At 45.4% G+C, this 13678-nt stretch overlaps 1 protein-coding gene across 4 annotated transcripts in view; it reads right to left on the minus strand.

The window, feature by feature from the left end:
- GIT2 (GIT ArfGAP 2) overlaps window positions 1–13678 on the minus strand; it is a 121954-nt gene that overhangs the window by 69014 nt on the left and 39262 nt on the right. For all 4 annotated transcript variants that reach the window (XM_073582642.1, XM_073582640.1, XM_073582639.1 and 1 more), the window contains exons 5-7: window positions 10223–10309; window positions 5503–5633; window positions 2862–2956 (exon numbers count right to left, since the gene is read on the minus strand). In XM_073582642.1, coding sequence (XP_073438743.1) covers window positions 2862–2956; window positions 5503–5633; window positions 10223–10309 — 313 coding nt within the window. The remainder of the gene's footprint in view (window positions 1–2861; window positions 2957–5502; window positions 5634–10222; window positions 10310–13678) is intronic.

Here is a 13678-nt window from a genome sequence, read left to right on the forward strand (position 1 = left end):
GCCTGGGGCCATCAGTATATATTAGTCATCCTAGACTATGCCACACGCTATCCTCAGGCAATTCCCCAGAGAAATTCTTTCGCGAAGAGTATAGCCCGCGAGTTGGTACATGTGTTTTCCCGGACAGGTTTGCCGAAGGAGATCCTGACCGACCAGGGGACACCTTTTATGAGCAAGGTGATGAGGGAGTTGTGCAAGGTAGTGCAAATCTCCCAGTTGAGGACTTCAGTGTACCATCCTCAGTCAGATGGCCTTGTTGAGAGATTTAACAAGACACTGAAGAGCATGCTAAAAAAGTAATAGAGAAAGCCGGTAGAGACTGGGACTGTCTCTTACCGTATCTGTTTTCCATTCGTGAAGTTCCAGAGTCCTTCACGGGGTTCTCGCCCTTCGAGCTTCTGTATGGCCGACATCTGCGAGGTCTCCTGGATATAGCCAAGGAAACCAGAGAAGCTGAAGTCACGCCCCACAGAAGCGTCATTGAGCATGTGGCACTGATGCAGCAGAGGATTGCGAAGGTGATGCACATCGTGAAAACACCTCTGCCAGGCACAAGAAGCTCAGGCTAGGGTCTACAACAGGTCTGCAAGAGTGAGGCAGTTCAATCTGGGAGACAGAGTTCTCGTGCTAGTCCCGGCGGTGGAGAGCAAGTTCTTGGCCAAATGTCAAGGGCCGTATGAGGTGGTGGTGAAGCTTGGTGAGGTAAACTATAAGATTCACCAACCAGGAAGACCGAAACCAAACCAGGTTTAACATGTCAACCTCATCAAGCCATGGCAAGATAGAGAGCTAGCAGTAACTCCGTGATTGCTGGGCAATCCAGAAGGTGAGGTTGGAGGGGTTACTATAGCGGAGATACTATCGAAGTCCCAGAAACAGCAATGCCAGGAGTTGCTCCAGAAGAACAGGGAGAGTCATCTGGAAAAGGTCCAAGCAGTATTTGATGCTCTAAGGGAGGCGGGGTTTACAATAAACCCGAAGAAGTGTGCCTTAGGTAAAGAAGAAGCCAAGTACCTGGTCCAGATGGTCCTTAGAGGCAGAGTCAGCTTTCCAAGAAATGAAAGGGGCTCTGTGTAAGCAACCAGTTCTGATGGCCCCAGACTTCAAAGAAAGAGTTTATTCTTCAGGCAGACGCCTCAGATGTCAGGGTAGGAGCAGTCCTTTCCCAGGAGATATATGGGGAGGAGCATCCTGTTCTCTACTTGAGTAGGAAGCTATCTTCATGCGAAAGGAATTACTCAGTCGTAGAGAAAAAGTGCTTGGCCATAATATGGGCGGTGGATACGTTACGGTACTATCTGGTGGGACGTAAGTTTAGGTTGATATCTACCATGCCCCACTCAAATGGATGAGGGAAACAAAGGGTAAAAATGCTAGAGTCACCTGCTGGGTCTTAGCCCTGCAGGATTTCAGCTTCCATGTAGAACATAGGGCAGGGAAGCTACATGGTAATGCTGATGACCTCTCAAGAATCCCTTGTCTAGTGGGGGAAAGTGCCAAGCCCCACAGCTTTAGGCAGAGGGGGGAGGTATGTGGCGTGGCTAAGGGTAGTATAGTCGATGGGAGATATGTATCACAGAGATGGTTTGACTCTGATTAAGCTCGGAGTGTTTTCTTTAGTGCACGTACGCACTAAGGGACGTCACCGTACCTCTATGTGTGTTTCAGAACCCGCGGAGATATCACAGTCACGTGACTAGTCAGGTGATGGGTTCCTGGGTGTGGTTATACCTATATAATGTGGACTACTGCTTAACACAGGGCTGTATGTGTGGAGGGATAAGCCTCCTGTATGTGTGTTGAGGCTCCAGGACCGAGCCTGAAGTACTGTACACTTGTACCTTGTTTTTCCTGAGCCAAAGGCTATTTCTTTTGTTCTGTTTTATGGGTTTGTGAAGTAATAAACCCTGTGAACTTTAAAATGAACGTGCCTCCTGATTGCCACCAGTTGCACCTGAGCGGGTACAATCCCTACAATATATAAACAGTGTGTCTGTAAAGTCATGGAGCACTTTTGACCAGTCACAGGAAAGTATACACGATTCCCAGACCTGACACCCTTAGATTTTTACTTTTGAGGTTATGTGAAGCAACATGTGTACATTGAACGTATCAACGACATTAATCACTTAAAACAGAGAATCCCAGACGTTATTCACTCTGTTACACCAGATGTCCTTACCCATGTGTGAGAAGGACTTCACTATCGTTTGGATGTGTGTAGGGCAACAAATGGAGTCCACATTGAACTGCACTGAATAGGTATGAAACAGAGGTTATTTTTTTTTTTATTTGGAGCAGATTTCACATTTTTATAATTTTTTTTGTTGCTTTCCAGTGACTGGTCAAAAGTGCACCAAGACTTTACAGATATGTATACATAATCCCTTAAAAGGGCTTTAGCCAAATGCAGCTTCAGGTACTCATCACTCCCAGCCCCTAACTTCCTGCTTTGCTGGGGGACAGTGAACTGAAGATTGATATGGTTTCGCTGCTAGTTCAAATTAAGCTCTCTCTCAGGCTCTTGGCAGAGGTGGCTTTGTCTCTGCAGCATGGGAGAAGTGCAGGGGGACTGACGAATGTCAGATCCAGCCAGCTTCAGAGTGGCATGAGCGTGCTTATAAAGCATAGAGCTTGTTAGTGGAGCATGCTCCTTGCCTAGGTAACCAACAATGCTGGAACAAGCTGTACACTAAAATTTTTAGTAATTTTAGTTTTTTAAACCCTCTTATATAACGGAAGGATAAATTGCAATTGTTTTTACAAGCATATTGAAATTTCAGCCATTTATGAACTTCAGAGAACCCTCCCCCCAAAACTCATTATCAAAGTTCCTAATTATTACCTTCTTTATGTCTTACCTGGTTTCCGCCCACAAAGATAAAATGCTAATCGATCTGTTAATTCATGCTGAATTTCCACAAGGCGATCTGCTAGTTCATGGTGGCCACCTTGCCTATTGGGAGGGAAACAAAGATTTACTAAGGTTTGGAGCACTGTCTGATTGGTTTAGGGGTTGAACCTGGCAGTTTTTTCCCCAAAACATTATCTGACGTGTCCATGGATTGTGTCTGGTATTGCACATTTTTTCTATTGAAGTGAATTGGGCTAAGCTGCAATACCACACACAACCTGTGGGCAACTGTGGCATTGTTTCTGGGGAAAAAAAGCAGACTTTTCTATTTTTGTACAACCCCTTTAAACACTGTCATAAAGCACTCTATAGACAGCGAGTGAACATAACATTATTGACACACTTCCTCCAAACTGTTACTGCTGCTTGGCCCCTCAGCAATATGAGGTTTTTTTTCCCCATTTAAAAAAATAAAAAAGCGCACATCATATCCTTCATGCCATCATCCATTGGTGTATTCGGAGTTCATGCAGATGGGTCCCCATTTCAAGATTCCCTCACTAGATGCAATAGGATTGAGGCCACAGTTTTTCTCTGTAAAGTATTACACGGACAGTGTGACACGCGTGCTAAATGTGAATAAATCCTTACATAATATCGCTAGACTGCAGTAACTGGCCATAGCGACAATACACTGTAGAGAACAAATAGCAGATCGGCATTGATCAGCTCATCTAGAATTACTGGACATCCTCTGATAACTAAATGAATTACAATTGATTTTCGCTTCCACAATCAGCCATCCATTTTGCACACTTTTCTGGCATTCATCCCATTTCTCATCTATACAAAGCACAAGTATGTGAAGAATGTGCAATCTGATCTGCCAGACATGGAGAAACACATACGTGCTATACATGTCATTAAGGTAAATTCCTACTTCAGCCTAGAAGTGGCACCTGCCGTTACATTTATTTCCGGAAATCACTGTGATATTATCTGTGACGACTGATTTATCCTGGGGCCTTATATGGTCACTGTTACATGTACATGGCATAGTTGGGCGGTGGGGGAAGCCAAGTTACACCACAACATATAGCTGAAACTTAATGTATTGAGACTGTGTAGTCAATACAATATTCTCACCATGTTTGTGATGGCTATGTTTAGGTATATAAAACATCTATAGGCTATAATGGTCTAATGTGTGCCCAATAAGTGACCTTTGAGAAGTAAGAGAACAACGTTGGACACCGTAGAGAGCAGTGGTAGGCAAGTATATTAATACTCACTCTACATTAAATGAGGCATCTCCAAGCTGTTTTTTTATTATTTAAATAAATAGTTTTAAAAAATGGCGTGGGGTCCTGCCATTTTTGACAAAACAGCCTTGCTAAAGCAGACCGCTGGGGACTGATATCCTCAGGCTGGTAAGGGGTCATGGATACTGACCCCCTCAGCCTGAAAATAGCAGCCTGCTGCTGGCCCACAAAAGGCACATCTATTAAATGAGCTAATTCTGGTGCTTTGCCTGGCTCTTCCCACTTGTCCTGTAGCGGTGGCAAGTGGGGTAATATTTGTGAGGTCGATGTCACCTTTCTATGGTCTGGTGACATCAAGCCCATGGATTAGTAATGGAGAGGCGTCTATAAGACCTTATAGTTGTAGCAGCCTGAGAATACTAGTCCCCACCTGTCTGCTTTAGCGGGGTTGGTTGTCAAAAATAGGGGGATCCCATGCTGTTTTTTTTAATTATTTATTTAAATAATTACAAAAAACAGCAGGGGGGGGGACCTGTCTATTCTTGATAACCAGCCTTGCTGAAGCCAACAGCTGAGGGTTCCAGCCAGCAGCTGTCAGTTTTGCCTGGCTGCTTATAAACAATACAGAGGAACCCATGCTGTTTTATTTATTTATTTATAAAGCAGGCGGTGGGTGATGAATACTCCCATTAGCCTTACTGTTATTAGTGGCAGCAGGTGTAGGCTGATGGGAGTAGTAGTCTCATAGCCGCCACCTGCTCTCGCTGTTATCAGTTGAATATAACTCAACATTCTCCCCTGTTCGCATTAATCGCAGCGCGAGCAGGGAAGTATTATGATGCGAGCGGTCTTCAGCACCTGGCGCCAGTGAACACAACTAACTTTACCACTGCTTGCTAGGCGCCGATACGTGTGGTACTGATGTGGCATACATGTGACAACCTTGTGCTGCAAGTATTACACACACGGACACTGATATCTCCGGTACTGGTTTTTGCGGTACCGGAAATATCAAGACATGTGAAACCGGCCTTAGGCTGTGACGTTGCAGTTATAAATGGAAATTATGATGCTATTGTAAATAAGTAAAACATATCTTTATGGTCTCAGTTGGACTCTACTCCAATACCAATGAGAAATAGGTTACCAATGCCAAGAAATGTACGCTACGTGGTAAACTACAGTGTATACCACAGTCTTCTAACTCATGAATACAAAAGATTTGCAGCATCAAATTATATTTTTCCCTTTAGAACGGAATCATACCCAAGTCATAGAAAAGAGAAGCATGCAACAATGAGGATAAAATATTTTTTTTTTTTTTTTTGAAATAGCAATAGAAATCAAGCTGGAGGTTTTGACATGAAAAAGAGATGTGATCCTTACCTCGCATAGTCAATGGGTGTTTTCCCAGCAGAATCCGGTGTCCCTGGATCCGCACCGTAAACTGTGAGCAACTCAGCCTGCAGAATCTGACCAGCTTTGGCTGCCACATGAAGGGGTGTACTTCCCTTTTCCTGGGAAACATTAAAAGAAAAACGCTATAATTCGACCATAATAATATTAAATATGTATTCTCATTCTATTAAAATTCTTTTCAATTAGTTAGAAAGCAAAAAAATAAGCACGTTTGCTTGCAATTGAGCTTTTCTACCTGCTGTCATTCTCCTGTAATAAGAGCTTTTATTTTTCATAGTGTACACCTAGTTTCCTTGGAGCTCAGCTACTAGTACCTGCCCAAATTCGATCAGTAGCTACATTCCTGGACAGGGAGTAACTTCTGACTTACCAGTCACCTCTCTACAGCCTATATACAGCAGTTAGCTGCTCACAAACCTCACTCTCAGCTGCTGACAAATTATTCTGCTGCAAAAACCAGAGCGGTGGCAGGAAAAACGTTGCATGAAATACATTTTTCTTTATCGCCTTATTGGGGGACACAGAATACCATGGGTGTATGCTGCTGCTGCTAGGAGGCTGACACTATGCAAAACAAGAACATTAGCTCCTCCCCGGCAGTATACACCCTCCGACAGGCACTAGGCACCTCAGTTTGTGCTTAGTGTCTGTAGGAGGCGGACCGGGATCGTCCCAGATCCGCAATTAACCTTTTCTTCCTTAGGTGTTCTAGTGTGAACTTTTTAATTCTCTTGTCTTTTATTTTGCAGGTTTGCCTCCAAGTGACGGGGCATCCCCACCTGGAAATTTTTCCAGGGTGGGAGGCAGACTTTCCTTTTTCGTGGACGCTTGGCTGTCGGTTGTCGACGACGCTTGGGTCAGGGAAATCATCGCATCCGGTTACAAGATCGAATTTTCTTCCCCGCCAGACAGGCGTTTTTTCCTGTCTCGTCCTCCAAGACAACGGTCCCACATTCCAGAATTCTTTCAGGCCGTCTCCTCCCTTCTTTCCGCCGGAGTGATTGTTCCCGTTCCCTCAGACGAACGGTTTTCAGGGTTCTACTCAAATCTCTTCGTAGTCCCGAAGAAAGACTGTTCCCTGCGGCCAATCCTGGACCTCAAATTGCTCAATCGCCACGTGAAGATTCTTCACTTCAAAATGGAGTCTCTTCGATCGGTGATAGCCTCAATGGAACCCGGAGAATTCCTCTGCTCTGTGGACATACGGGATGCCTATCTTCACATCCCTGTTTGCTTGCAACATCAGAAATATCTCAGGTTTGCGATTCAGGACGATCATTACCAGTTCACGGCTCTCCCTTTCGGCCTAGCCTCCGCTCCCCGTGTTTTTACGAAAGTGATGGCGACGGTCATGGCCATCCTTCGAGCCAGAGGGATTCTCATCATTCCTTATCTGGACGATCTCTTAATCAAGGGCTCGTCCCGTCAAGACTGTCTCCTAAGTCTTCAGATAACTCTGGATACTCTCGACCGTCTCGGATGGTTAGTCAACAAAGAAAAGTCCGTCCTCAGCCCCACTCAGCGTCTGTCCTTTTTAGGCATGGAGTTCGACACGAACCTGGCCCGGGTGTTTCTTCCGAGGGAGAAATTTGCGGCTCTGTTCAAAGGGATTTGAGCCCTCAAACGGCCAACGCCCATTCCCCTTCGATTCTGCATGAAAATTCTGGGGAAGATGGTAGCTTCCTTGGAAGCAGTGCCCTTTGCACAGTTCCACCTTCATCCTCTTCAGCTGTCCCTCCTTTCAGCCTGGGACAAGACGACGAGGTCCTTAGACCGGCCAATCCTTCTCCCCCTCAAAGTGAGGCAATCCCTCACTTGGTGGACAATGTCTACATCAGTCCTCCAAGGGAGGTCCTTCCTCCCGCTTCGGTGGCAAGTCATCACCACCGACGCCAGCCTCCTGGGTTGGGGAGCGGTTTTTCATCAGAGGACGGCTCAAGGACACTGGAACCCTCAGGAAGCTCTTGTTCCTATCAATCTGCTCGAGATCAGAGCAATCTTTCTGGCCCTTCTTCGCTGGCAACCCCTTCTCGTCGGCAAGCCGATCCGCATTCAGTCGGACAATGCCACGGCTGTGGCGTATATAAACCATCAGGGCGGCACGCGCAGCCACCAAGTCATGTCAGAAGTGGCCAGGATTCTGCGCTGTGCGGAACGTTTCGTCCCAGCAATCTCCGCCGTGCACATTCCAGGGGTGGAAAACTGGGCAGCCGACTTTCTGAGTCGTCAAGGCCTAGCGTCAGGCGAATGGTCTCTCCATCCCTCAGTCTTCGATCAGATATGCAAGCGCTGGGGTTCTCCGGACGTCGACCTCATGGCATCTCGGATGAACCACAAAGTGCCGCGCTTCGTAGCCAGGTCCAGGGATCCTCTAGCCGTCGCTTGCGATGCCCTAGTAATTCCGTGGTCCCAGTTCCAACTCCCTTATCTTTTTCCACCTCTTGCCTTGATCCCAAGAGTGGTCAAGAAGATAAAATCGGAAGGCATTCCAGTAATTCTTGTGGCTCCAGACTGGCCGAGACGGCCTTGGTATGCGGAACTGGTGAACATGCTCGCGGACGTTCCCTGGAGACTTCCAGTCCGTCCGGATCTTCTCTCGCAAGGCCCCCTTTACCACGAGAATTCTCGGTCTCTGAATTTAACGGCATGGCCGTTGAGGCCGCAATTCTAAGAGAATCAGGTTGTTCCAGCCAGGTGATTCAGACGATGATCAAAGCCAGAAAACCAGCCTCTTCCCGCATTTACCACAGGTGTTGGAAGGCTGTTTTCCGTTGGTGCGACGATAAAAAAGTTTTTCCAATGGCTTTTTCCATCCCGTCCATACTGGGTTTTCTCCAGTCTGGCTTAGATTCGGGTCTGTCACTCAGTACCCTGAAAGGCCAGGTTTCTGCCTTGTCTATCCTCTTTCAAAGAGAGCTCGCTTCCTTACCGCAGGTTAAGACGTTCCTCCAAGGAGTCGCTCATGTGGCTCCTCCTCATCATTCACCAATAGAACCGTGGGATCTCAATCTCGTTCTTGGCGCTCTCCAAAAGGCGCCGTTTGAGCCCATCCAGGACATTCCTTTGTCACTTTTGTCATGGAAGGTGACCTTTTTGACCGCCATTACATCCATCAGAAGAGTTTCTGAGTTAGCGGCCTTGTCATGCCGTTCTCCTTATCTGGTGCTCCATCAGGATAAAGTCGTCCTCAGGCCCGTTCCTTCCTTCCTGCCAAAGGTGGTTTCCTCCTTTCACATCAACGAGGATATCGTTCTTCCATCGTTTTGTCCGGCTCCTTCTCACCCTCTTGAGAGGTCACTCCACAAGCTGGATGTTGTTAGAGCCTTGCGTGTCTACCTCGCTAGGACCGCTTCACTTCGTCAATCTGATTCATTGCTGGTCATCTCTGAAGGTCACAGGAAAGGGCTTCCGGCATCCAAATCCACGATTGCTCGCTGGATTCGTTCTACCATTCAGGAAGCATACCGACTTCAGGAAAAACGGCCCCCTCCGGGAGTGAGAGCTCACTCCACCCGGGTTGTGGCAGCTTTGTGGGCCGTTCGACACCAGGCTTCGGCTCTGCAACTTTGCAGGGCCGCGACCTGGTCGTCCTTGCACACATTTGCGAGGTTCTACAGGGTTCATACCCAGGCCTCGTCTGATGCAGTTGTTGGTAGGAAGGTTCTGCAGGCGGCGGTGGCGCACCGGCCGACCTAAGCCTTTCCTGTTCTTTCGTTCCTTATTGCTGTTCCCGCCCTTGGGACTGCTTTGGAACGTCCCATGGTATTCTGTGTCCCCCAATAAGGCGATAAAGAAAGATGGATTTTTGGTTCTTACCGTAAAATCTCTTTCTTGGAGCCTTCATTGGGGGACACAGCACCCTCCCTGTTTACTTTGTACCGTGTTGGGTCTTTGAGTCCCCTGTTGGGTTGGTACATATGTTTAGAGAGTTTCCATTGCTTCTCCTACTGCTTTTTCACCAACTGAGGTGCCTAGTGCCTGTCGGAGGGTGTATACTGCCGGGGAGGAGCTAATGTTCTTGTTTTGCATAGTGTCAGCCTCCTAGCAGCAGCAGCATACACCCATGGTATTCTGTGTCCCCCAATGAAGGCTCCAAGAAAGATTTTACGGTAAGAACCAAAAATCCATTTTTTTTATCTATCTATTTACTTGCGTTTTTTCTGATTCATTTGGAAGGGTGAGAATGCTGCAAAAACTCAAAGAACTGACATGCTGGCGTTTTGAAAAACAGCTCTGAAGGATCTAATCTTCAATGAAAAAATAAGCGTAATATGCTTGTACTGTAAAATGCTGCTTTTTTTCCACTGCAAAAACATAATGTGTGATCAAACCCCAGTATCTCTACTAAAACTAGAGCTCTGCTGCTCAACAGAATTGAAAAGGACAAATGCATGTGACTGCTGTACCATTCAGTGGCTGTAGGGGTGACTTGATTGTCACCACTGCGGCCAGCTGTTGGCTTCACTAGTCTAATATCTGTCCATATGAAGGAGGAAGTACAGAGAATTGTGGGGGGACATAGGAAGATTTGCCTTTTTGAGAGTGACAAACTTGCTTTAACTTCATTCTATTATATAAAAATTATTACTCCAACCAACCACTTTAAATTATAAAAGTAACAGCTATCACTAATTAAAATCAAATTTACTAGGAGTAGATTCAGTAAAAAAGACAAGCCGCAACTTACCGGGTTAAAAAAATTTGCTTGTGCCCCTAGTGATAAAAGCCGTAGACAGGTCTCCAAATTACCAGTCCTAACACTTGAATGAAGTTGCTGAATACAATTAAAAAAAAAAAAAAAAAATAAAAAAAAAAAAATTCAGAGTTAAACAAAGCGCTATGAAAAGTGAACTATAAAATTGTAAAATTTAAAATACCAGTATAAGAAATGTTCATCAGCTGATATTTGTGTGTAAGAATGTGTGTGTGTTACATACAGTTGTGGCCAAAAGTATTGACACCCCTGCAATTCTGTCAGATAATACTCAGTTTCTTCCTGAAAATGATTGCAAACACAAATTCTTTGGTATTATTATCTTCATTTAATTTGTCTTAAATGAAAAAACACAAAAGAGAATGAAGCAAAAAGCAAAACAGTGATCAAAAACTCCAAAAATGGGCCAGACAAAAGTATTGGCACCCTCAGCCTAATACTTGGTTGCACAACCTTTAGCCAAAATAACTGCGACCAACAGCTTCTGGTAACCATCAATGAGTTTCTTACAATGCTCTGCTGGAATTTTAGACCATTCTTCTTTGGGAAACTGCTCCAGGTCCCTGATATTTGAAGGGTGCCTTCTCCAAACTGCCATTTTTAGATCTCTCCACAGGTGTTCTATGGGATTCAGGTCTGGAATCATTGCTGGCCACCTTAGAAGTCTCCAGTGCTTTCTCGCAAACCATTTTCTAGTGCTTTTTGAAGTGCGTTTTGGGTCATTGTCCTGCTGGAAGACCCATGACCGCTGAGGGAGATCCAGCTTTCTCACACTGGGCCTTATATTATGCTGCAAAATTTGTTGGAAGTTTCAGACTTCATAATGCCATGCACACGGTTAAGCAGTCCAGTGCCAGAGGCAGCAAAGCAACCCCAAAACATCAGGGAACCTCCGCCATGTTTGACTGTAGGGACCGTGTTCTTTTCTTTGAATGCCTCTTTTTTTCTCCTGTAAACTCTATGTTGATGCCTTTGCCCAAAAAGCTCTACTTTTGTCTCATCTGACCAGAGAACATTCTTCCAAAATGTTTTAGGCTTTTTCAGGTAAGTTTTGGCAAACTCCAGCCAGGCTTTTTTAGGTCTCGGGGTAAGAAGTGGAGTCTTCCTGGGTCTCCTACCATACAGTCCCTTTTCATTCAGACGCCGACGGATAGTACGGGTTGACACTGTTGTACCCTCGGACTGCAGGGCAGCTTGAACTTGTTTGGATGTTAGTCGAGTGTTGTGAGTTCATTTGTTCATTTTCCCCTTCACCATTGAAGTCTGAGAACTCCCTCTTCTGGTGAAGGAAGGTAGTGAGGCTGATTACCAAGCACCTGTGCAGGATGATGATGACTGGGTGACTGGAATTGCTGACTGGATATAAGGCAGCTGACGCCCTTCTGCCTTGCTGGTGATCTCTCTGAGGGATTCTAGGAGACCAGTATGATTCCTGCTCCTCAAAAGCTAAGTTTTCTGCTCTACTTTTTGCATTTGTGTTTTGGTTTTGTTTTGCCTTGCCTTGTTTTTCTGGATTTCTGCCATTCCCTGCTGGGGTGAGCTGAATTCCTTTTTGCTCTGTCTTCAGAAAATACCTGAGTACTGATAGTCTTTTTGAAGCCTAGCGTCTTCAGGGCTTTTTTCCCTATCAGTCTGTTGGCTCTTGTTTTGATAGGGTTTTTGGCGGATTGCAGACAGCATCTTTTCTATCCTTTCCTATTTAGTTAGCTTGGGCCCCATCATTTGCTCAGCCTATCTTTCTATCTGTGTGAGTGTTTTTTCATCTTTCTTCACCATCAATATATGTTGGGGGCTGCCTATTGCTTTGGGGTCTTCTCTGGGGCAGTTTAGATTTCCCTTTCTGTCTTTAGGCTATTTAGTTCTCCGGCTGTGATCGAGGGGTCTAGGGCACCGCAGGAACCCCCCACGGCTACTGCTAGTTGTTGTTGATAGGTTCAGGGGTCTGCAATCCGATAGCTGCCAACTTCTCTGGTTTTCTGGACTTAGCTAGTATTTCTGTTTTTGCCTCCTACGGTGACTCATTCATAACAGTCGAGGTTCTTTATCCAACATCCGCACAATCTTGCATTGAAATCTCTTGTCAATTTTTCTTTCCCGGCCACATCTAGGGAGGTTAGCCACAGTGCCATGGGCTTTAAACGTCTTGATGACACTGTGCACGGTAGACACAGGAACATTCAGGTCTTTGGAGATGGACTTGTAGCCTTGAGATTGCTCATGCTTCCTCACAATTTGGTTTCTCAAGTCCTCAGACAGTTCTTTGGTCTTCTTTCTTTTCTCCATGCTCAATGTGGTACACACAAGGTCACAGGACAGAGGTCGAGTCAACTTTAATCCATGTCAACTGGCTGCAAGTGTGATTTAGTTATTGCCAACACCTGTTAGGTGCCACAAGTAAGTTACATGTGCTGTTAATTACACAAATTAGAGAAGCATCATATGATTTTTCGAACAGTGCCAATACTTTTGTCCACCCTCTTTTTTATGTTTGACGTGGAATTATATCCAATTTGGCTTTAGGACAATTCTTTTTGTGTTTTTTCATTTAAGACAAATTAAATGAAGATAATAACAAAGAATTTGTGTTTGCAATCATTTTCAGGAAGAAACTGAGTATAATCTGACAAAATTGCAGGGGTGTCATTACTTTTGGCCACAACTGTATTACCGGTATATAGTATCCTAAATGACCAACTCAAACTAAATGCCAATCAGTTCTAAAACATACTGAACACATTTTATAAAGTAATAAAGTAATTTAAAATAACATCAGTTTCCCCAGACTTATAGGTTATGCGAAGCTCCTCAGTGATATTAAATGGAATCTGTCACCTTTTTATGCCCTATCAGCTGCCGACTTCGACATCAGGGGCTTATCAACAGCATTCTGTAATGCTGTAGATAAGCCCCCGATGTAACTTGAAAGATAAGAAAAACACGTTAGATTATACTCACCGGAGGGGGCGGTCCGGTCCGATGGATGTTGCGGTCCGGTCCGGCTCCTCCCATCTTCATACGATGTAGTCCTCTTCTTCCCTTCCTGTAGTAGCTCCGGCGCAGGTGCACTGTTCTGCCCTGTTGAGGGCAGAACAGAATACTGCAGTGCGCAGGCGCCGGACCTCTCTGACCTCAACAGGGCAGAGCAGTCCGCCGGAGCTACTACAGGAAGGGAAGAAGAGACGTCATCGCATGAAGATGGGAGGCAACGGACCGGACCGCAACACCCATCGGACCGGACTGCCCACTCCGGTGAGTATAATATAACGTGTTTTTCTTCTCTTTCAGGTTACATCAGGAGCTTATCTACAGCATTACAGAATGCTGTAGATAAACCTCTGATGTCTGTGCTGGCAGCAAAATAAGGGTGACAGATTCGCTTTAAATATGCAAACTGCCTTTTCAATGAAGAAGAGGACTTTAACTTTATTG

The sequence above is a fragment of the Dendrobates tinctorius genome, unplaced genomic scaffold (assembly GCF_039654945.1).
Source record: "Dendrobates tinctorius isolate UK_male_01 unplaced genomic scaffold, ASM3965494v1 ptg000073l, whole genome shotgun sequence".
NCBI lineage: Eukaryota > Metazoa > Chordata > Amphibia > Anura > Dendrobatidae > Dendrobates > Dendrobates tinctorius.